We start from the raw sequence: 25,019 nt of genomic DNA on the forward strand, positions 1-25,019 counted from the left end.
GTTTAAATACTTCTGTGACATGTCAGAATGTTATGTTATTGTTATCTAATTTGTATAGCAGTTTCCCCCCCTTTATTTAAGAAAATATATATCAAACATTACACACCAAACATTGGCATCAGGGGTGCACAGGTACATACACAGAATACAAAAATAAATACAAAAATATAGAGAAAAAAAATTAAGAAAAATCAAGAAAATAGTGATAAAAACTAATAATTTGTTTAGTAGTGTATAGTTTTTGATACCATTGACTCGCAGGCAGCTGAGGCGCTGTACCGTAGTGAGAGAATAGAGGCGCAGCCTGGATCTGAGCTCGGCTGCAGGGACTGTCTCTCCGGAGGGTTCTGGTTCCGGGGCCGCCGGGACCGAGTCACCGAAAGACGACAAACGTCCAGATCGGGCATTTGATAAAGCAGAAGGTAAAACCCAGAACCTCGGAGCTGGTGTACCGATGGACTCGACCGATTTCCGGGTCACGTGGTGGATGCATAATAAGCCAACCGCAGACCGTAATAGAGCCTGCACCGACCGTATATGAAACAATATACGCGCACTGAAACATAACCGAGGCTGGCCTTGGTTCGGATGACCGCAGTGGTGCTGCCTCCCTGAGCTCCATCAGCCGTGCAGGTGCCGAGCCGAGCGGCACACCGGGCCCAGCGGCTCTGAGAAGGGGGACACGTGCATGCCGGAGCCGGGGGGGATATCTCTGTGATCCGTTGTGTCAGGTGTGTTAAAGAGTGTGAGAGGGTCCGTGAATCCCCTGAGGGTGTCGATGTGCTCATGATGTAGGCCGATCATCCTGCTGGAGGTGTGTGATCGATGATTGCTTGATATTGCTTTGTTTAAGGGCCGATGTGATCGTTAGTGCTCAGGGATGTACAGTCTCGTGAGGATTGTACACAGAATGTGGGCCCGCTGCACCCTGTACTGACTGAACAGACTGAGACACATCCTGACTGATCTGGTTCTGTTCTGATGGGCTCACACAGAGCTGCTTGTATGCAGGAACAGCTGTTCTGTAAAGCTGCTGCAGGTGAATGGGCTTTCATTGTCTGACATTAGCTTGCTACTAACTCCAGGGTCCCACTGTCATCTTCAGTGTTACACATCCTGACTGATGCTGTCAATAACCATCTTAAGGTTCTAAAGCAGTGCAAGATATAAGATAAGTTCATTAACATAAAATGAGCTGCTGTCATTATTTTAAAGCTATAACTGTAGATGATCACTCCATCCAGATGGGGCTTTAGCAGAGCAGTGTGGCTCTGTGTGAACACGGAGCCATGTCAGTGCACTGGGGCAAGACTGGCTAAAGGGCAGCTCCCCTGTGAAGCAGCAGCCCTTACAGGATGTGGCAGGCTGCTGCTGGACAGATGTCCAGACCCCAGGCCGCATTGCTAGAGGACATGCACTTCTACTAACAAACTGTATTCTTAGAACAATAACACAATGTGCCATGAAGTGGCTTTGATCAGAGGAGGAGGGACGTTATAGAGAGTTCAAGTTAAAGCAACTGCTATCCAGAAAGATGACCAATTTCAAATATGAACAAAATAAAGAGATGATCATTTATTTAAAGACACTCCTCTCCGTCCCATATCATTCAAACCATGATAAGTGTACAGTATAACAGTAGCTGGGGCACTATGATTGATAGAAAACTGAGTGTGTATCATACTATAGGGAAACTGAGCAGCTTAGATGTGGACGGATACCCTTATTGTATAGTCCGCTCACAGTGCTGAAGGAGGCACACTGTGCTGAAGGAGGCACCATGTGCTAAAGGAGGCACAATGTGCTAAAGGAGGCACCATGTGCTGAAGGAGGCACAATGTGCTAAAGGAGGCACACTGTGCTGAAGGAGGCACCATGTGCTAAAGGAGGCACAAAGTGCTAAAGGAGGCACACTGTGCTGAAGGAGGCACACTGTGCTAAAGAAGGCACACTGTGCTAAAGGAGGCACACTGTGCTAAAGGAGGCACACTGTGCTGAAGGAGGCACACTGTGCTAAAGGAGGCACAATGTGCTAAAGGAGGCACCATGTGCTGAAGGAGGCACAATGTGCTAAAGGAGGCACCATGTGCTGAAGGAGGCACACTGTGCTAAAGGAGGCACAATGTGCTAAAGGAGGCACCATGTGCTGAAGGAGGCACAATGTGCTAAAGGAGGCACAAAGTGCTAAAGGAGGCACACTGTGCTAAAGGAGGCACACTGTGCTAAAGGAGGCACACTGTGCTAAAGGAGGCACAAAGTGCTAAAGGAGGCACACTGTGCTAAAGGAGGCACAAAGTGCTAAAGGAGGCACAATGTGCTAAAGGAGGCACACTGTGCTAAAGGAGGCACAATGTGCTAAAGGAGGCACACTGTGCTAAAGGAGGCACAAAGTGCTAAAGGAGGCACACTGTGCTAAAGGAGGCACAAAGTGCTAAAGGAGGCACACTGTGCTAAAGGAGGCACACTGTGCTAAAGGAGGCACAATGTGCTAAAGGAGGCACACTGTTCTAAAAGAGGCACAAAGTGCTAAAGGAGGCACACTGTGCTAAAGGAGGCACCATGTGCTAAAGGAGGCACACTGTGCTAAAGGAGGCACACTGTTCTAAAGGAGGCACAAAGTGCTAAAGGAGGCACCATGTGCTAAAGGAGGCACAAAGTGCTAAAGGAGGCACACTGTGCTGAAGGAGGCACAATGTGCTAAATGAGGCACAATGTGCTAAAGGAGGCACCGTGTGCTAAAGGAGGCACACTGTGCTAAAGGAGGCACAATGTGCTAAATGAGGCACAATGTGCTAAAGGAGGCACCGTGTGCTGAAGGAGGCACACTGTGCTGAAGGAGGCACCATGTGCTAAAGGAGGCACACTGTGCTAAAGGAGGCACAATGTGCTGAAGGAGGCACACTGTGCTGAAGGAGGCACCATGTGCTAAAGGAGGCACACTGTGCTAAAGGAGGCACACTGTGCTAAAGGAGGCACAATGTGCTGAAGGAGGCACACTGTGCTGAAGGAGGCACCATGTGCTAAAGGAGGCACACTGTGCTAAAGGAGGCACAATGTGCTAAAGGAGGCACCATGTGCTGAAGGAGGCACAATGTGCTAAAGGAGGCACACTGTGCTAAAGGAGGCACCATGTGCTAAAGGAGGCACACTGTGCTGAAGGAGGCACCATGTGCTAAAGGAGGCACAAAGTGCTAAAGGAGGCACACTGTGCTAAAGGAGGCACAATGTGCTAAAGGAGGCACCATGTGCTGAAGGAGGCACACTGTGCTAAAGAAGGCACACTGTGCTAAAGGAGGCACACTGTGCTAAAGGAGGCACAATGTGCTAAAGGAGGCACCATGTGCTGAAGGAGGCACAATGTGCTAAAGGAGGCACAATGTGCTAAAGGAGGCACCATGTGCTGAAGGAGGCACCATGTGCTGAAGGAGGCACACTGTGCTAAAGGAGGCACAATGTGCTAAAGGAGGCACCATGTGCTGAAGGAGGCACAATGTGCTAAAGGAGGCACAATGTGCTAAAGGAGGCACACTGTTCTAAAAGAGGCACAAAGTGCTAAAGGAGGCACACTGTGCTAAAGGAGGCACCATGTGCTAAAGGAGGCACACTGTGCTAAAGGAGGCACACTGTTCTAAAGGAGGCACAAAGTGCTAAAGGAGGCACCATGTGCTAAAGGAGGCACAAAGTGCTAAAGGAGGCACACTGTGCTGAAGGAGGCACAATGTGCTAAATGAGGCACAATGTGCTAAAGGAGGCACCGTGTGCTAAAGGAGGCACAATGTGCTAAAGGAGGCACCGTGTGCTAAAGGAGGCACAAAGTGCTAAAGGAGGCACACTGTGCTAAAGGAGGCACAATGTGCTAAATGAGGCACAATGTGCTAAAGGAGGCACCGTGTGCTGAAGGAGGCACACTGTGCTGAAGGAGGCACCATGTGCTAAAGGAGGCACACTGTGCTAAAGGAGGCACAATGTGCTGAAGGAGGCACACTGTGCTGAAGGAGGCACCATGTGCTAAAGGAGGCACACTGTGCTAAAGGAGGCACACTGTGCTAAAGGAGGCACAATGTGCTGAAGGAGGCACACTGTGCTGAAGGAGGCACCATGTGCTAAAGGAGGCACACTGTGCTAAAGGAGGCACAATGTGCTAAAGGAGGCACCATGTGCTGAAGGAGGCACAATGTGCTAAAGGAGGCACACTGTGCTAAAGGAGGCACCATGTGCTAAAGGAGGCACACTGTGCTGAAGGAGGCACCATGTGCTAAAGGAGGCACAAAGTGCTAAAGGAGGCACACTGTGCTAAAGGAGGCACAATGTGCTAAAGGAGGCACCATGTGCTGAAGGAGGCACACTGTGCTAAAGAAGGCACACTGTGCTAAAGGAGGCACACTGTGCTAAAGGAGGCACAATGTGCTAAAGGAGGCACCATGTGCTGAAGGAGGCACAATGTGCTAAAGGAGGCACAATGTGCTAAAGGAGGCACCATGTGCTGAAGGAGGCACCATGTGCTGAAGGAGGCACACTGTGCTAAAGGAGGCACAATGTGCTAAAGGAGGCACCATGTGCTGAAGGAGGCACAATGTGCTAAAGGAGGCACAAAGTGCTAAAGGAGGCACAAAGTGCTAAAGGAGGCACACTGTGCTAAAGGAGGCACACTGTGCTAAAGGAGGCACACTGTGCTAAAGGAGGCACAAAGTGCTAAAGGAGGCACACTGTGCTAAAGGAGGCACAAAGTGCTAAAGGAGGCACACTGTGCTAAAGGAGGCACAATGTGCTAAAGGAGGCACACTGTTCTAAAAGAGGCACAAAGTGCTAAAGGAGGCACCATGTGCTAAAGGAGGCACACTGTGCTAAAGGAGGCACACTGTGCTAAAGGAGGCACAAAGTGCTAAAGGAGGCACACTGTGCTAAAGGAGGCACACTGTGCTAAAGGAGGCACACTGTGCTAAAGGAGGCACAATGTGCTAAAGGAGGCACACTGTTCTAAAAGAGGCACAAAGTGCTAAAGGAGGCACACTGTGCTAAAGGAGGCACCATGTGCTAAAGGAGGCACACTGTGCTAAAGGAGGCACACTGTTCTAAAGGAGGCACACTGTGCTAAAGGAGGCACCATGTGCTAAAGGAGGCACAAAGTGCTAAAGGAGGCACACTGTGCTGAAGGAGGCACACTGTGCTAAATGAGGCACAATGTGCTAAAGGAGGCACCGTGTGCTAAAGGAGGCACAATGTGCTAAAGGAGGCACCGTATGCTAAAGGAGGCACACTGTTCTAAAGGAGGCACACTGTGCTAAAGGAGGCACAATGTGCTAAAGGAGGCACCATGTGCTAAAGGAGGCACAATGTGCTAAAGGAGGCACAAAGTGCTAAAGGAGGCACACTGTGCTAAAGGAGGCACACTGTGCTAAAGGAGGCACCATGTGCTAAAGGAGGCACAAAGTGCTAAAGGAGGCACCGTGTGCTAAAGGAGGCACAATGTGCTAAAGGAGGCACCATATGCTAAAGGAGGCACACTGTGCTAAAGGAGGCACAATGTGCTAAAGGAGGCACCATGTGCTAAAGGAGGCACAATGTGCTAAAGGAGGCACAAAGTGCTAAAGGAGGCACCATGTGCTAAAGGAGACACAAAGTGCTAAAGGAGGCACCATGTGCTAAAGGAGGCACACTGTGCTAAAGGAGGCACACTGTGCTAAAGGAGGCACAATGTGCTAAAGGAGGCACACTGTGCTAAAGGAGGCACACTGTGCTAAAGGAGGCACAAAGTGCTAAAGGAGGCACAATGTGCTAAAGGAGACACAAAGTGCTAAAGGAGGCACCATGTGCTAAAGGAGGCACACTGTGCTAAAGGAGGCACACTGTGCTAAAGGAGGCACAATGTGCTAAAGGAGGCACACTGTGCTGAAGGAGGCACACTGTGCTGAAGGAGGCACAAAGTGCTAAAGGAGGCACACTGTGCTAAAGGAGGCACAATGTTCATTGTCCTGCCAGTACTCAGCTGCTTAGCAACCTGCATGTCTTTGAATCCTGGACCTTTTCAAACGTCCACCCTGGTTTCCCATAATGATATTATTTTCATGTTTTACTGATACAAAACCTGACCTTAGGATTATTTTCCTCTTTATGAATCTTTATATTTCTGTTGTTGGGTAGTTGTTGTTGTTGTGCTTCTACATCATGTTGTTTCCAGGCAATTGGACGTGCAATGCTTAAGCAATAGCTCACGACAGGCCGTGGTATATGCTCATTATATCACAGCTAAGGGGCGTGGTTCGGCCCGACGCGAAGCGGAGGCAGTTTGCTTTTCAGCCTAACGGTATACTGTTTTTCTCAGACGCGGAGGGATACTGACTTGTTGTGAAAAGTAATTTACAATTCTACCCATGGTATACGCTCAGTATATCACGGCTAAGAACCAATCAGATTGCTTGATTTGACTTGTCCGTTTTATAATGTGTCTTAATCCTAGCAGGAATGAAACATTGAATGTCTTATACAGAGCCGGGCTGTGCTTGTTTGAAGCATCATCCTTGTCATGAAACTCACCAGACAGAACATTGAACAGAACATTTTTTGTTTCTGCAGATGAACTGTTGGTGTATTTAACTCTCATTTATTTAAAATATTTTTTAAACCTAACTTGACTCCTTTTTTCCAGGACAGAGCGTTGGAATTTAGAGCGAGTCAAAGGTCAAGAAAAAGGCTTCGGTGTTCCATGTTAGCGTCTTCTTGTCAAGATGAGTACGGACAGACCCAAACGGAACATCATCAAAAAGAAATATGTAAGTGAAATGTCTTTCCTCTTTGTACACATTGCCTATAAGAGGAATGCTCCATCTTAACTAGCTAATGTAATCAGGAAGGATGTTCGAAAATAATACAAAATATATAAACTGAAAATCTGATTATTTTTTTTTATAAAGATTGAACTAAATAAACAATCATAAAATATACTGTCAACATTTGGGCCAATTTTTTTCTGAGCCACTAGATGGCGGGCTGGAACATAATCAAAGGCTTATTTAAGTAATTGATTGTTAAAACATGTGACACGTTTGAATGCTTGGGGACAATCCCTCAGTCACTTGCACTCGAACATTAGGGATTTTCTCTCAAATGTCCGATCAGCCAACACTTTTCTTTCAAAACAAAGCTGCCAACTGGGGTGCAGCACCACCAGCACCACCAGCACCACCAGCACCACCAGCACCACCAGCACCACCACCACCACCAGCACCACCACCACCACCCCTCGCCCTCCATGATCAAGTGGCTTCTCAGATTTTGTTGTCAATGTTTTGAATGAACTTTGTGACTGTTCACATAAGTAAACATTACATTTGAATGATTTACTGAGCTGGTGTTATTTTTTTCAAACCGCATGTTGGCTATTTCAGCACCACGCGCTGTCCACCTACTTATCTATCCGCGTCAGTGCACCCCGCTGCCAGAGTGTACCTGTGCTGTGTGTCATTCCCTCTCAACATGGATACAAGTACAATAAGCATTCTTCAGGTGTAGGTAGATTCTCTATTCGGACATTATAGCCTATGTGCGACTGTCGGTCCAATATTGTAAAAAAAATAATCAAAATAATCTTTTATTTTTATTCTCAAAATAATTTTCCAACCCAAATATTCCTGCTGGCGAGCCACCAACGCCCCGTGGGCTGCCTATTGCCAATGCCGACCCATGACCTAGAGCAGGGATGGGCAAATGGCGGCCCCGGGGGCATCCAAGTTGCCCATCCCTGACCAATTTTATTTGATGCATGTGTTCCGGTTTAACACAAACTACAACCAAAGGAACACATGCATGCACATGGTCTTGCATCACATGTGGTCTTGGATCTGCATCAGTACACGATGACTCCATGACATCAATATTCTTTGATTATTAGTTTCTCTATTTTATTTTACTTTTCAAAATCTATAACTTTACATTCGACTCATGATCCGGCCCTTTAACAGGCTCTAACATTCAGGCCCAGATTGAACAGTTTGTTGGATTTTGTGTGGTTGTTTTTTTTCCAAAGGGGAGCGGCCGGCCAAGATGGTTTAGGTCCAGTAAATAACCCTATTGTTACCCAGAACCTGTTCTCTCCCCTATCAACATCTGAAAGCGAGGATGCAGCTTCTTCCATGTTTAAAAGCTTCAGAAAGTCCGTCAGACATTTATTTAAGTTGAATCAGTTGGGCTTTCTGACTTTCCAATTCATGAGAATAATGCGTTTAGTTGAGGCATGCTAGAGATATGAGTTGTAGATAACATGTTGATAACATGGATAAATAAATACAGGTAATATGGTGGATAAGGACAGGAACACGTCTGCATCTGCTTCCACAAAGATTTTGATTATACATCCAGCATGCATCCTCTATCATTCTGGCAAGAAGAAGGTGTCTATTCTCTCGGATGCTTCTTGGACACAGTTCCATACACCTGCCTGATCTGGCCTAAAGGCATAGCAGTGTGGCTGAGCATAACAACTCTCATCATGAGCATATTGACATGCTGTTGTTTTCCATGTTCATCATCTTACTTTAACATAATGTAGTCAGCCATTGTAAGAACAGCTGATTTGTACTGTAAACTAACAATTATTCAGATTGACATTGTAACCAATGGTCGTACATGAGTGCCCTCTAGTGGACAAACTGTTAAATGAACGGGCTGTTTTTAAATAACATATCTTTGGCATTCCTGTTCTAGTTATTTATCATAAAGTCCAAACAGTCTACCCTCACATGGAACTGCGTGTGGGTGTTGGTTTCCAGATGAACACACAGAAGCCCTCTCTCTCTGTTCATACTGTCGTCCTTCACATTTCAGTTGTTATTCCAGTGAGATGTATTTATTTAGGATAAACCCCTTGAGATGAACCATTTCGTTTTTAAGGGGCTCCTAGCATATAGTACAAACATTTAAAAAGAATTACAAATACCAAATTAAGTCACAAATAAAAGACAGACAGGCTACACAAACATTAGAGATGACAGATTCAAACATCCCCACAACATGGCCACAGAGAGGTCATGAACAAATACATTTGCCCAGCAATAAAATAAATACAAAATCAGTGTTTTGCACTATATATCATCGATAGATACAAGTTTACACTACTGCCTCAAATGATATGTGGAGGACTGGTACTAATAACTGTTGTGGATTTTGAAATGGTTTAAATGTGTGCTTTCATTTTGGCATTTCCCCGTGGATAGTCCCTTTGAGTGTGTTCTGTTTTTAATAGTTGATGGTGTTTGTGACTTTCTGCAGGACATCAGTGACGGCATGCCGTGGTGTGAAGAACGTCTCGTCCGCAAAGTCCTCTTCCTGTCCCTCAGGGAATTCAGAGACACACACCGTGCCACACAAAGAAACTCACACATACACACGCGTGCACACAAGCACACAACTAAAAGTACTCTCCTTCATGCTCAGCGAAAGACACGGACACTGCCAAAAACCCACAAGCAGCAAAACACACGCACAAGACAGAGTGTGCACACGCCACGACAAAGACCACCTATCACACACACACAGAAAAACACACAAAATATGCACATTTCAAAACCCCCCCATAACGTGTCTCAGGACTCGTGCACACCGAGAAATAAATGTACGTCCGCCCTACAGAACATGCAAACACAATCAGGGAGAATGGCACACACTGTACAACCCACACGAGATAACACACACACACTCCAGAGGAACGCTGCATCCACCAGGACACTACGCTCGCATAAAACACTGCCGCTGCTCAACTCAAAACACACACATGTTGCCCAGCACAAACACTCAGTGAAGAACACACAGACACTGCTGAAGGCTGCTACCCCCCCGAGGACGCTGCGCTCACACCCCCCCACACGCCTCAGGGGTCAGTACGCTGTTCTTCTCCTCTTCTATTAGTCACAGCTGTTCATTTAGTAGTAGCAAAGCCAATGTCAGAAAAACTTCAAAGATTATTCCAGTGCATTACCCAGTTTGGTCCTTCGGTAAGAGGAGCATGTGGAGGTCAGACTGAAGGTGAATGTTACCCAGAATCCCTGGCTGCACAGGAACGTTGCATGCCGGCTACAGTGATCAGACTACGTCCAAGCTGAAGCAGGAAGTGTGCCTGGAATTTGTTTCCTTTTCTAATTGTTCCTTCACCTTCAGTTGGAACCCTCGTCTTATTGTCTGAATGCTCGTTCTCCCTGTATTCTGAGCAAATGTTCTGATTTATTTTAAGTGTCATTGCATTTCATATTTCCTGCCACACCAGACACATTCATTGTGTTTATAATAATCTCTGGAACTAAGGAAGAGCCTCATAAATTCTTCCTGTTGCCTTCAGGCTCCCTGGTTAATGGCAGCATCAGCGGCTGTCAGTCCCTGCTGTCGGCCCGCTGGAGCCTCTCCCTCCAGACGCAGCTCCGCCCGGCCGGCCTCCACCGCCACAGGGACGACTCGTCCAGCAAGAGGTCAGCTGCAGCGTCATCACTGTGTGTGTTTGCATGTTCAGGTTCATGACAGAAAATTAATAGCAATACTATTTTTTCATGACAGAGGGTGCTAGCTACTTTTGACATCCCTAAATCAGAACATGAAATGTGTGAGGAGATTGATAGATTTGGAAAAAGAAGATATCCATTGTTTTGCGCAGTCTATACCCTCTCTTGCAAATAAAAAAGGGATTATTTAATAGTAGAAAAAATAGGGAAACAATAAATTGGTGATTTATGTCTGAAAAATAACAGAAATGTTTCAATTTTCTGTTATAATCCGTCTTTAATAATATATAGGGATACCATTTTATCGTGATCACATTGTATTGATTGGTGAGTGTCAAGCCCTTGGGTATATTTGCAGTTTCCCCGCTTGAAAGGGATGGTACAGACCATAGGAGGTTTTAACTGGGTTTCACTCGTACAATGACCACAACTTTGTTTTCTTTTGAGTTCTCCTTTACTTTAGTTTTTGTTGTTGCAGTACAGCATATGTAGTAGCAAGGTTGTAAGGTAAAAAACCTTAAATAAAAAATAATTACTGTAAATACAATGCACATGAGCAAGGGGCAAGGGGCCAGACTAAGATTGGTTCAAAAGACCTCATGAAAGACGACACAAGAAGTGAAGATACCCGGCCCGGAGGAAGCCCGGGGTCCCCTTCTGGAGCCAGGCCCAGAAGGAGGACTCGTCGGCGAGCGTCTGGTGGCCGGGCTCGCCACGGAGCCCGGCCGGGCCCAGCCCGAAAAGGCAACGTGGGCAACACCTCCGCTTCTCCGTCCCGCGGGCCCACCACCTACGGGAAACAACGATGGGGTCGGGTGCGCTGCCAGAAGGGTGGCAGTGAAAGCGGAGGGTCTCGACGGACCAGACCCGGGCGGCAGAAGCTGGCTTTGGGGACGTGGAACGTCACCTCTCTGGGGGGGAAGGAGCCGGAGCTTGTGCGGGAGGTGGAGCGGTACCAGTTGGATCTGGTTGGGCTCACCTCTACGCACAGCGTCGGCTCTGGAACCTTACTTCTGGATAGGGGTTGGACTCTATTCTTCTCCGGAGTTGCTCAAGGTGTGAGGCGCCGGGCGGGTGTGGGGATACTCACAAGTCCCCGGTTAGGTGCTTTGTTGTTGGAGTTTACCCCAGTGGACGAGAGGGTCGCCTCCCTACGCCTGCGGGTTATGGGGGGGAAAACTCTGACTGTTGTGTGTGCTTATGCACCCAACAGCAGTTCAGAGTATACAGCCTTCTTGGAGACCCTGGAAAGAGTCCTGTATGGGGCTCCTGAAGGGGACTCCTTAGTCTTGCTGGGAGACTTCAACACACATGTGGGCAATGATGGAGACACTTGGAGGGGCGTGATTGGGAGGAACGGCCCCCCTGATCTGAACCGGAGTGGTGGTTTGTTACTGGACTTCTGTGCTAGTCATATATTGGCCATAACAAACACCATGTTCGAACATAAGGATGCTCATAAGTGTACGTGGTACCAGAGCACCCTAGGCAGAAGGTCCATGATCGATTTCGTTATCGTATCATCGGACCTGAGGCCGTATGTTTTGGACACTCGGGTAAAGAGAGGGGCGGAGTTGTCAACTGATCACCATCTGGTGGTGAGTTGGGTCGAGTGGCGGGGGAAGCCTCTGGATAGACCTGGTAAGCCCAAACGTGTAGTTCGGGTGAACTGGGAACGTCTGGAGGAGGCCCAAGTTCAGGAGGCCTTCAACTCGCACCTCCGGCGGAGCTTTTCGGGCATTCCTGTGGAGGTTGGGGACATTGAACCAGAGTGGTCGGTGTTCAAAGCCTCTATTGCCGAAGCCGCGGCGGGGAGCTGTGGTCTCCAGGTCCTAGGTGCCTCAAGGGGCGGTAACCCTCGAACCTCCTGGTGGACACCGGTGGTCAGGGAAGCCGTCCGACTGAAGAAGGAGGCCTTCAGGGATTTGTTATCCCAGGGGACTCCCGAGGCAGTTGCAAGGTACCGACAGGCCCGAAGGGCAGCAGCCTCATCCGTGGCCGAGGCAAAGCAGCGGGTGTGGGAGAAGTTCGGAGAAGACATGGAGAAGGACTTTCGGGCGGCACCAAAGTTGTTCTGGAAAACTGTCCGACACCTCAGGAGGGGGAAGCAGGGAACCATCCAAGCTGTGTACAGTAAGGATGGGACGTTGTTGACCTCAACTGATGGAGTGTTGGGGCGTTGGAAGGAACACTTTGAGGAACTCCTGAACCTGACAACTCCGCCCTCTATGTTAGAGGCAGAGCTGGAGTATGACGGGGGATAAACACCAATCTCCCGGGGGGAGGTCACTGAGGTTGTCAAACAACTCCACAGTGGCAAAGCCCCGGGGGTGGATGAGATCCGCCCGGAAATGCTGAAGGCTCTGGGTGTTGAGGGACTGTCATGGTTGACACGTCTCATCAACGTTGCGTGGAAGTCGGAAACAGTACCGAAGGAGTGGCAGACCGGGGTGGTGGTTCCCCTTTTCAAAAAGGGGGATCAGAGGGTGTGTGCCAATTACAGAGGCATCACACTACTCAGCCTCCGCCAGGGCTGCGCTTTGTCACCAATCCTGTTTGTAATATACATGGATCGGATTTCGAGGCGTAGTCGTGGGGGGGGGGTCTGCAGTTCGGTGGACTAAGGATTGCACCACTGCTTTCTGCAGATGATGTGGTTCTGATGGCTTCATCGGTCTGCGACCTTCAGCACTCACTGGATCGGTTCGCAACCGAGTGTGAAGCGGCTGGGATGAGGATCAGCACCTCCAAATCTGAGGCCATGGTTCTCAGCAGGAAACCGATGGACTGTCCACTCCAAGTAGGGAATGAGTCCTTACCCCAAGTGAAGGAGTTCAAGTATCTCGGGGTCTTGTTCTCGAGTGAGGGAACAATGGAGCGTGAGATGGGCCGGAGAATCGGAGCAGCGGGAGCGGTACTGCAGTCGCTTTACCGCACCGTTGTGACGAAAAGGGAGCTGAGCCAGAAGGCAAAGCTCTCTGTCTACCGGGCCGTTTTCGTTCCTACCCTCACCTATGGTCATGAAGGATGGGTCATGACCGAAAGAACGAGATCGCGGATACAAGCGGCCGAGATGGGTTTCCTCCGCCGGGTGGCTGGTGTCTCCCTTAGAGATAAGGTGAGAAGTTCGGTCATCAGGGAGGGACTCGGAGTTGAGCCGCTCCTCCTTCGCGTCGAAAGAAGCCAGTTGAGGTGGTTCGGGCACCTAGTTAGGATGCCACCTGGGCGCCTCCCTAGGGAGGTGTTCCAGGCACGTCCAGCTGGGAAGAGACCAAGGGGTAGACCTAGGACCAGGTGGAGGGATTATATCTCTTCGCTGGCCTGGGAGCGCCTTGGGACCCCCCAGTCAGAGCTGGTTGATGTCGCCAGGGAAAGGAACGTTTGGGGCTCTCTGCTGGAACTGCTACCCCCGCGACCCGACCACGGATAAGCGGGAGAAGATGGATGGATGGATGGATGGATGGATGGATGGATGGATGGATGGATGGATGGACAATGCACATGAAATAATAAATGCAAAAATACATGCTTTACATATACCTTTAACACTTGTGAACATTGTTTTTACTTTCTTAGTGTATTTTTATGAATTATGTTTTTAACTTATGCAGTCTCATTAAAAATGCAAATATAATAGACTGAATTCTTAGCAGCATTCAAACCGTTTTTATCAATCTACATATCTCAATAAACAAATCACATTCGTTTTTAAATCAACAATCATGTTGCTTTACCTTGAGGTAGTGATGTTACGTATTGTGCCGATGCTTCGGAGCGTGTGTCGAGTGATGAGTATCCCCGAAGATTTTTGTGAAGCATGTATCGAGGCTTGTATCGTTTTGGGCCAGTGACGTCATCGATGACAAACGAAGCCTCGCTGCCTGTCGACACCACGTGACTGCTTCACGAAGCGATTCAGATCGGTTGAGCCGTTGAACCACAACGCTCATAATACCCATGGATGTATACTAAGAACCATATTACCCCTCCTGTACCCGGGCCCGGTGACACGATGGAATCAAGAGCGCTCAGACCCTCACTCATAGAGGTCGGAACATGTCATAAGTATAAATAGATACAAGCATAAATAAATGTAGGAATAAAAACATGAATACATACAGGAATACATATGTTCCAGTGTTTTCAGGGAGCTTTATGAAGGAATGCAAATCCCTCTTTGCGATGTGTGCCAGCCTCCTGAGGCTTTTCAATCACAATCATTCAACTGGAATAAAAACAATATTGTTGACATGAAGATATGATTTAATGTTCGTTGTTTAGAGTTACTCTTTACTCATTGGGAACTCGGAATGAGAGAGCACACTGTTGAGATGTCCAACCTGCCTGTTTGACACACGTAGACCAGCCATGATGAAGCCTCATGAGATGAACCCTTTTGCGAACCAATAGGCTGGAAGGCTTCAAAGCTTCATCTCGCCATCACTAGCTTGAGGACATCAAACAAACAAATGACACTGAACTAGAACGCACGTTCTAACGTTGGCAAGTTGTATGACTCTGACCACACAGTTCGTCTCTTCTCCAGCTTCTTATGGCTGCACCAGTGCTGCTTCTTTGACGTTTCTGCTGCTGGTTCGTTGCTGCTGGACGCACGCTCTTTACTTCGTCCCTCTCCAGCTTTGATTACGCCCTTCTTTCAGGTGCTTTTGAAGGTGCAGCGACGCTGAGTAGCAATTAGAGACTGATTTCAGACAGCTGCCACTCCGTCAATCAGCCCGACTGTTTAACCCTTTGATCTCCTGTGAGGATTTTCCAAGTTGACTTCACAGTGAGACAGGTTCTTATGAGCAAACATTTTGTATACGTGTTTCGCACCCGCAGTGTGTGCAATACCATTTCAAATCACTGCAAACCATAAGCTCTGAAAGGACGAAGGAGAGGATCAGTAGCTCTGTAACTTCCCCATGGGTCTTGTTTTTAGTGTTGTTCTGATTTGTCAGAGGAAATTAGCTTTAAGCTAACTCTGGTACAATACATATAACGGTAAGGCTAATGTTTAATAATGTACTTGGTCCCTTGTATACTTGTGATTATGTTGAGCGTGGATAAGGGCCTGTCATAACAGTGTGCACTGGATGCCTATTAGAGAACAAGCCACTCAAATATTCTCTTCTTAAGAGTTTAATAATCCTATTTTTGGACAAACTCCGAAACATGTCCACTTTTTTATAAGCAAACAATTTCCCACCTTCTTTTTCCCTTTTTAAAAAGAATGGAATAGTTTGTATTGTGTTCACAAATGAAGCCTTCTAGCTAGATAACTTCTTCTTCTAACCATTATTAATTCCGTTTCAACTCAAAAATGATATCTGTCATCCATATATTCATGGTCGTTATGCTGCTGTCCACTGTGTGTGCAGACCCCGGCTGCAGGCGCAGAGGAAGTTTGCTCAGTCCCCTCCCAGCTCTCCAGGGCCGCCAGCAATGATGTCATCAGCACGAGGTAAGCACACACACAACCTGGCGGTGGTCACCTGTCTGACGAGGAGGCGACCCAAGACCGAGGACTTCCTGTCCTTTCTCTGTCTGAGAGGTAAGCTAAAAGGAGAAGAAGTATGTTTTCAACCCTGCAGCACTGACCTGGTTCTTTTGGATTCTTGCAGAAGATAAGCTCTGTGGAATAACATGTCTGTGATGCTGCACACTATGTCTTTTGAAGTGTAAATTCAATCCCAGATATTTGATCTTGTAAAACGTTTCTTCTAAGAATGACCGGATGTAGCTGGGTTCATGGTTTTGTCAATTGGCAGTCTCGCATCCTTTTAAAATGCTAACACAATGAGGCAGTGTAGTGAGTGATGAGTTACCCTTATGTGAGGTCTCCTGCTCGCCCAGTTAGAGAAGGACAGAGGGAGAAGAGGGTTTGTGGAAACAACACGTGTTATTGATTCTGCTCAGGTGTCTGGGCTACAGCTTTGTCACTCCCACCTCCTCTGCCAGCACCGCTGCAACATCCATATAGTGGGGTATTTACTGATGTGCTTCATGTGGTAGAACCATTTAATAAAATACGTAAAAAGCTGTGCTTTGAGAGAAGGGAACATTAAGTGCAAAAACACTCACTCAGTCATTCGTGTGCTTTAGGACTCATTCCTGCAGCAATATAAAAACTATAGGTATATCGGTCTGAACTGTTGTCATATGACGTACTACTGTGTATACTGTGTTAATGCTGAACAAAGAGCACTGCCCTGCAATCCGTGGAGCCTTTCTCAGGGTCTGAAGATCTGGATCAGTTCTAGAGTTATCTGATATGCTTCCAGTGTCAAACCATGTGGCTGAAACCCTGGTTTTATGAAGGAGAGTGTTTTGCTGAATAAGGGGAACAAAGAGTTGAGTATGTCTGCCACCGACATACTGTATCTCCTCCAGCATCAATTAAGGTGTTTCCTCTTTTACTTCAGGTTCAGCAGCGTTGCCTAGCAACATGGGCTTCTTAGCGAGTGGACGAGCGAAGGAGCCAGCTGGCACTCAGCATCTTCCTTCCTGCCTCCCAACCAATCACAAGACTGCAGCGCAGGGGAATAACACACGCCTCTTCAGCAGAACAACAGGTACTCCTCCTCTCAGCTGACATACAGACGCATCAGTCTCGGTACGTGTGCTTTTAAAGGTCAATGACGTTTGTTTGAAGGAGTGTGCATAACCATGACACGACGCCCACCAAGCACACTAACACAAAGGAGTCTTCGTGAAAGTCTATTATCATTGTCATCGATGAACCCCAGGCCCAGTAAAAGTGACACCTAACGGAATGACAAGTCAGATTCATATAGACTCATCATTACACACACAGCTTTGAATACCATGGTAGGTTAATGTATCCCATAACATGCTTTATTCATATTTTCTCTTTTGTCTTGGTGCCTCTGTCTGTGTGTGTTGCTGTCCCACAGTGCAGCGGGACTCTCGCTCTCTGAGGGGGGGCTCCTTCTGCCCTCTGAGCGCCCGGGCACAGAGGAGGAGGGACAGAGAGAGGAGGAGTAGAGAGGGGGGAGCTGAGAGACACCTGCTGAGACCCCGGCAGGTCAGGAGGACAGACCAGGTCTGAGCATCTTTCTACATGCTGCTCTGTCTAAAGCTGTCCTCATTGTTTCTCAGTCTGAAGGGACCTGGTCAAGTTTCCCAACAGACCCCAGTGTGGACTGGTACTTTGAGAGGGGCCCGTTCACCTGACACACTGGCCCCCGAGCGCTGGGTATATAGTAGCTGACCTCTGCCTCTAATACTAGAACTGGTACAATGTGGAGTCTAAAGCTCACTGTATGTCATAGATACAAAGTGTATTGGAGTAAAAGAGAGCTATAGAGACGTTCCTTTCTTCCATCAGGAGAGCTGGCCCATCCCAGTGTGATGGGCCAGCTCTCCAGAAGACATGACCGATCTGAAGAACAATACCAGCAGCTCCTGTCATGGCCACCTCTGATCATATCTTCATTGATGTCTCCTTTACTGAATCCCGTTCCACGAGCGGAGTGTGCTGCTGTGTCACTGGCCTCACATCTGGTTATGCTGATATCATTATATGACACAGCCACCTCTTTTATCATGATCTCAATACAAACATTTAGTCCCTTTCACCAACGAATGATCACGATAAATAATCTCAATATCTATCAACATAATCGTGATTATCGAGTACACATCAATTACTTTTCTTCACATCAATTATTTTGGCTTTTTCTCTAACAAGATTACAAGGAAGGGGTAATTGAAAATGGCAGCTTACATGTGGAAGTTTCAGCCAGATACTGAACCCAAGGGTGTGACCTGTGTCTGTATACTTGACACTGAGGTGCTCCGGAGGTCTTTTTGGATACAAGTGTCAGCCAAATTAAATGTTCTCTTTCTATTGCAGGTTTCCATGGTGACTGGACTCTCTGATCAAAGAGCTTCCTGTGTCAGGTCAGTACCCATATTAAAGGCGAGCTCCGGGGGAGCAAGCAGACGCTCCCCCAGGCCCTCCCCCAGGCCCTCCCCCAGGCCCTCCCCCAGACCCTCCCCCAGACCCTCCCCCAGGCCTAGCAATACCTGTAAACCCAGACTCCAGGAAGCCAAAAAAAAACACCTCACCCAGCGCAGCAAACACCAGCTGCCTCGCAACCACCGCCTTCCTCCACAACCCCGCACCACCCCAGACAAATCCAGAAACCCCAAGACCTTCAGCAGTGTGCAGAACTCAGGAAGACGTCCCAGCAGGACTCAAACCCCAGTGACTAATGGCTCAGCGATTAGAGTGCTCACTGAGAACCCTGAGGTTCTGAGGTCATCCAGGAGAAGGAGAGGCCTCCCCCCCGACACCAGCCCCACCCCTCTGAACAACAAGAACTCAAAGAAGGCCAGGACAGTGCAGTGCAGCCATGCTGATGTCCCAGAGGAGAGGGACTGCCATGTTGGGGAGATCCCTCAGAGGGACGCCAGCTGTGATGCAGATGTAAGTGAAATCACTGAAGACCTTCCACAGGACACATGTGTTGGAGAGATGGCAGTGGAGAGGGGTTGTGGCGTTAGTGAAGACAAACATGTTGAAACGTTGTCCGCCGTCCCTTCTCAAGAAGAGGTCAACCTTTCCACCATGATCACACACTCTGAGCTAGGCCCCGTCAGTGAGGTCATCAGCAGACATCTGAGAGGCCGAAGGCTCCAGAGACATCAGACTGTCCCCAGACTAATGACCAGGACTGCTGATTCCAGGAGGAGGACTGCTGCCATTCAAGCTGCTATGAACTCATTGACTTCTACACACACACACAGTAACCCACCAGCCAGTGTTTTTGCCAAGCACACTGCTAAGGGCACTAACACATGTACTAGCAAGGACATGACCAAGTGTACTTCACCATCCAGCATATGCTCCACAATCCTGAATTCCAAAGGTGCTGTAAAAGACTCTTCTAAGGGTACCACAGAGGACTGTTCAGCTGTCAGTAGTTATTCCAACACTTCCAGGGGCTCTGCAAAGGGCCCCACCCAGACCAAGTCTACTACCTCAGCCATTAAGACCAGAAGCAGCCCTAGAATCCTTCAGAGGCGCTAACAACACCTGATTAACTATATTAAGAAATGGATGATTAGCTAAATGTTCTAGATAACATTGGATACTGTAATGTACTGATGCTATACACACAGCATGGTCAGGGTAGTGACATGTGGACTGTTCACTGCACACGTCACTAACTTTGGGATCATTTGAATGATGTAATGGTTGAGACAGTGAAGGCTCGTGAACACCTTCCGTTTCAGCAGACAGGTCCGTAGGAGGAAATGTCCATAAGCGAGTGAAGACAGACTTCCCACACAGTGCTTTACTTGCATAGGACTTTATTTATAAAAACAATGTTCCAACCCAAGATCTCCACGAGGTAAAGCTTAAAGGTGAGGTTTTACCTGATACTGATCTTATGACAAACACATTTCTCAATAAAGTAAATGGCAAGTTAAAGGACAGTGTGTTTCCAACACTTTTCACAGCCTAATGGCAGACAAGTTGCGTAAGGGATTGATCAGTATGTCACCAGCAGTGGCTCAGTCGGTAGGGGCTTGGACTGTGAGCCGGAGGGTCGCCGTTTCAAGTCCCGGACCAGACCTAAAATATGGAGTGTGGACTGCTACTTGGAGAGGTCCCAGTTCACCTCCTGCCCTGCCGTGATGCCCTTGAGCAAGGCACCGGACACCCCCCCTCACTCCCATTGCTCCCCAAGCGCTGTACAATAGCTGCCGACTGCTCCTAGTACCAGACTCCTGGTACTAGGATGGGTTAAATGCAGAGAACACATTTCACTGTGACCATTAAAAGAGGGTTTCATCCCCCCTCCCAATTCTTCTCAGATACTGCCCTGCTGTATCTGAAAGGCACATGGTTACAACTGGAGTGGGTCTGCTGTGTAGTTTGTCTGCCATTGCATTCAGAAAGGAATAATCTGTTTAGATTCTGAGGTGTCCTTTACTCTGGGGACATGCCCCCCCCCCCACATGGCATTCACACTATAAATGACTGGCCACAAACATCACGAGTACTGATACTGGTTACGGTTTCAGGACGACATCAGGTGCTATAGGTGCTATTAGCTTCCCCATGAGCTATTTTGGGAGGTTGAATAAAATAGAGTTCAAATGTTATACCTTTTATTCATTAATGTTTCACTTGACCTCACAGTAAAGCCCCTGTGTGTGAAGGACCAACATATTACCATAGACTGTATATATAAAGCATATTACACCTGTTTGAGTGACTCCAAAATAAAAATAGTGATAAAATACACAGTGGGAGAGGCTTATCTTTCTGTTTTTCCAACATGAACTGGCCATCCAAGTCATTCAGTTGGACAACAATAACATGATATTCTTACACCGGGAAGTGTTTGTTTGGGGTTCATATTTCTTTTTTCCATACAATATGTTTTATCAGGTAAACTTAGTTTGCTTAAAAACATCATTCAGTTTCATGTTATAACCCCTCTCAGCTGTGGAACTTTAAGAATCCATAAACTGACATTATGTATAATTGTTAGAATATGATTAAATAAAATGTACAGTAAACTGCGTTCATTATAACTGACTTTAAAGGACGTGTATTAATAGATTTGTCGATGAAGTGAAAGCTCTTTATGTCAATGTGAAGCACTGCTCAAAGGTTCTATAACACTAGGGCATCAAAGGATACAACTAATTCCATACTACATTTTTTTTCAGTTACTAATTTATTTATAACTAAATTATGGAAATGCCTTATTCCAGACTGTTTGCTAATAACAGTTTTTAGTATCAGGAATGTTTTCCTGGTTGGTATTTTAAAAACTGTATTGATTCTCTTCGTTTGTACCCTTTGTCAACTCATGGTTAATCATTATTACATCGTCAGCCATTCTCTGCTATAGACAAAGTAGAAACACAACATCATTGCAGACAGTCTACTTCCTGAAGCAGGTTCATCCTGTATGACTCTGGAGAATTCCCACTAACATTTGATGGATGTTTCATTAAGGACCTACATGTTTCTATGACTCTGTTGGCTGCATGGCCATAACCCCCATGTGCTGAGACGCCTCCAGTTCTTCATGTATTTGCTCTACAGCCTTGGAGCTTGCTCCTTTGACCAGTGGGAGAGTTCTCACTTACAAACAAATGGAGTCATGTCCTTGTTCCCGACCATGGATATTATTGATCTCATTCTAGTTAATGCAACATTTTTTTGAAGTTGTCAGTCAGTTGTTTATTGTGTATTCATGAAGTAAAATGAGCAAACTCTTACAGCCCCAAGGGATTAAGAACGTGAAAAACACCTGGATTTGTGCAACTACATCAAACGAACTGTATAAAGTCTGTAAATGTGAATCATTTTAATGGAATTTGCAATAAATTCTTTTTGCATATTTATCAGAAGGATTGATTTACCTTCCAAGGGATCTTCTCAGGATATCACAATTCCTTATTTAAAACCTACAATTCCAAGTGTTCTAATTCATGATTCAGATAATGGCTGATAAAAGCACATGTGATGTCATTCATTTTCAGTCAAAGTAAAATACCCCCTTTTCCAAAACTAGATAGTAAAACATTGCTTTTATGTTATTGCCTTGTAGGAGAAATGTGTAAAACCATTACGGAAAACAGCAAGACTATTACTTTTTTGTAAAAATGTTGAGCAGGTGTGTTCCTTTAAAAGTGTATTTACCTCTGACTCTGCACACCATATATCCTTTAAGATTTATTTTATTAGCTTAGAACAGGGGTGTCAAACTCAAGGCCCGGGGGCCAAATCCGGCCCGCGACTTCATTTTATGTGGCCCCACAAGAGCTTGCAAAGAATATATGTATGTTTATTATACGGTTACATGCCGATTTACAGAGGCACGTTGCCCCTACATGGAGCACAATGCATCTCAAATTTGACTTTTTTTCTTCTAAATGTCACTTTTTTTTTTTTAAATGTCACTTTTTTTCCAGAATTTGGCTTTTCTTTTTAAATCATTTTGTGACATTCTCACTGAAGAGACTTTAAATTATTTACCCTAGACTTCTGCTTGCAGTCGTAGTTAATCATGAAGTTATTATTACCCTATCCGATAATAATCCAATGCAGAGGCAATAATATAATACAATACAATATTTTATATATATGATATATTTATATATGTATTTTCATATAGTCTTAAAGTTACAACCGGCCCTTTGAGTGCAACCATAATGCTGATGTGGCCCGTGATGAAATTGAGTTTGACACCCCTGGTTTAGAATGTATAATGTCCCTCAATAACTATTCACTACATGCTTATACTATGAAGGTAGATATGGTGCAAAATGCGAGAGCGTGTAAAACCTGATGTGAGCACTTGCATAAACAAAATCTGAGCTTGTGTGCATACCATATATACAGTCTATGGTGCATACATTTACACTTGTATAAAATATCCACGTAACTGTGAACCAAATTTACACTTGTATAAAATATCCACGTAACTGTGAACCAAATTTGAAGTCACAGAAGAAAAAAAAAAAGTTGTATAGCTTGTAGAAAAAAAATGAACTTAGTGATGAAATGTTCACTTGCAGAAAAATACATATTTTTTAAATATATTTTCCATTACAACTGCAACTTTATTTATTACAACCTCTCAAATCAGTCATTACAACTTGACGAATCTGCTCTGTGGCAGTATAAATCGACGAATCTGCGGTCTTGACTTTTGCTACACTTCTTGCGATAAATGTGTCGCAAAAGTAATTTTCACCTGTAGATGGGGGGGGGAGGGAGGGGGGTTGGAGCGAAGGGGCGGAGCTATCAGAACGACGAGGCTCGGGTCAGTCCCATGGATGTATGGTCAGTCCCCAACAGGGGCGGATCTAGACAAATATTCATGGGGTGGCAGGAGAATTTCAGGGGTGGCATCCCCTGGCAGAAGTATATGCTGATTTAATCGCAGTCATATCAACAATGTTAACTTGGAAAGCCACAATATTGATATTTTAACTCAATAACATTAGGTGACATTATTGTGGCACATCATTATTGTGGCACATCAGACATAATTTAATTAATTTTAACTGAACAATAACTGAATGAGTTTGTTTCACTCTTAGACCAGCAGGGGTACCAATCTATGCAGACTGCTGCAATAAGTACATTAATTAACTCTCTCAATGATGTTTGTCTGTATGAATATGATAATATTAACAATCATATTATTCCTATCAGCTGTCAATCACTGTTATGATTCACATATTCAGTGTTATTATTAAATAAACTATATTTTTTGGAGGAGATAATGATGAATGTTCCTCAAAATGCTTGCTCAGCCTCCTTCAAATTTGAAAGACAAGTAATTATCATAAATGAAAAGATTCAAAAGAACAGTTCAGCGCCCCACAACTTCATTGCAAACAGTTACAACCTTGACTTTACATCAGAAAGAACAAACATTAAAGAAGTGACTAACTGCATCAGTTAGGGTTAAAAAACGTGTATTCAGCTAAAACATATACATCGCTGCAGTTATTATCCAGTGGAAAGTCCTTACCTACTGGCCTAGTTAAATCAAAGTGGTTACTTTTTTTTGGCTGGGCAGTGTAGTTTTACACACTGTCTTATTTGACTTTCTCAGGACTTCAAACAGTCTTTTGGGGGCAGACCCCCACAAAGAAGAAAAATATTATACACACGTAAGGTCATCATCTTAACAGTTTATTGTTCTCATCGACTCATCCGTGAGCAGAGCATCAAGTTGGCATGCTTATTAGCTGAATGTGGTGATTACCATCTTTTTCAGCAAAACGCCTCACAAACGATTTAAAGCTATGGTGCGTTTTGATTCAATGCTGAGTACAGCCAAACTTGACAGGCTCTTCTCTGTCATTGTAGACCGCAAACAGTGGCTCCAGAGTATTTTTGTTGGGTAATCTATGGTAGGGCCCAGAGCCATTTAATAGAAGAGTTACGACATCTCCGTTCACTCCAATGGACCACTTTTTTACAGCAATGGCGGATCGTGGAGCCTCTCAATCGTTCTCCGGAAGTTAGCGCCAAGGCTGGCAGAGCTGTAGAGTTGCAGCATAATAGACCGTTCGTGACGGACTTTTAAAGGTAAGAAGAAGTTTAAAGATTTATATTGCGGATATTATCAGTACATCTGATTCAAATGAACATGTGTATTAAAGGATGTCAGTGGATTATCCCTAAATTAGTAGATTTAGGGAACGTTTACAGATAACAGATTAAGCTAGCATACCGAAGCAAGTTAGCAACACACGTTGAACAGCCTTTTAATTGTAAATTCCGTTCTCTCTATGTCATTTCGTCCAACATGTTGAATTAGAGAAGAGGGGCTTCTAAACGGGATTGTATGCGGGGGTGGAGGGAGTTAAATATTAGATAAATATAACTTTGGTGCGTGTAAGAGTGAGTGTTTTTAGCAGAGCCATATTGTGTCCTTGTGATTCTGTTGATTATTACCTGTCTGTATAATGTTGCAGCTCAGCTGATTCTGGATTGATGGCAAAGGGAGAGGGACTTAAGTG

General features: G+C 45.9%; 1 protein-coding gene across 4 annotated transcripts; it reads left to right on the plus strand.

Moving 5' to 3' along the window:
• The first annotated feature begins 328 nt into the window (after positions 1-328).
• On the plus strand, positions 329-21,881 carry LOC117461123 (serine/arginine repetitive matrix protein 1-like). Of its 4 annotated transcripts, none has more exons than XM_034102840.2 (8): positions 329-731; positions 6,647-6,770; positions 9,265-9,868; positions 10,328-10,454; positions 15,866-16,038; positions 16,910-17,059; positions 17,402-17,550; positions 18,364-21,881. In XM_034102840.2, exons 2-8 carry the CDS (start codon positions 6,726-6,728, stop codon positions 19,540-19,542), a joined length of 2,427 nt encoding a protein of 808 aa, XP_033958731.1. In that variant the 5' UTR covers positions 329-731; positions 6,647-6,725; the 3' UTR covers positions 19,543-21,881. The 4 variants fall into 4 exon arrangements, with proteins under 4 accessions (XP_033958731.1, XP_033958733.1, XP_033958732.1 ...); XM_034102842.2 differs by having other exon boundaries at positions 17,402-17,532; XM_034102841.2 differs by having other exon boundaries at positions 6,652-6,770.
• Positions 21,882-25,019: the final 3,138 nt, after the last annotated feature.

Source organism: Pseudochaenichthys georgianus, chromosome 16 (genome assembly GCF_902827115.2).
Source record: "Pseudochaenichthys georgianus chromosome 16, fPseGeo1.2, whole genome shotgun sequence".
Taxonomy (NCBI): Eukaryota; Metazoa; Chordata; class Actinopteri; order Perciformes; family Channichthyidae; genus Pseudochaenichthys; species Pseudochaenichthys georgianus.

Excerpts from the sequence above, each read along its gene's own strand:
- LOC117461123 (XM_034102840.2), top strand. The coding sequence starts at position 6,726 with ATGAGTACGGACAGACCCAAACGGAACATCATCAAAAAGAAATAT. Across the intron at positions 6,771-9,264 it reads ACATCATCAAAAAGAAATAT|GACATCAGTGACGGCATGCC; the intron begins GTAAGTGAAATG and ends GACTTTCTGCAG. Across the intron at positions 9,869-10,327 it reads CCCCCCCACACGCCTCAGGG|GCTCCCTGGTTAATGGCAGC; the intron begins GTCAGTACGCTG and ends TGTTGCCTTCAG.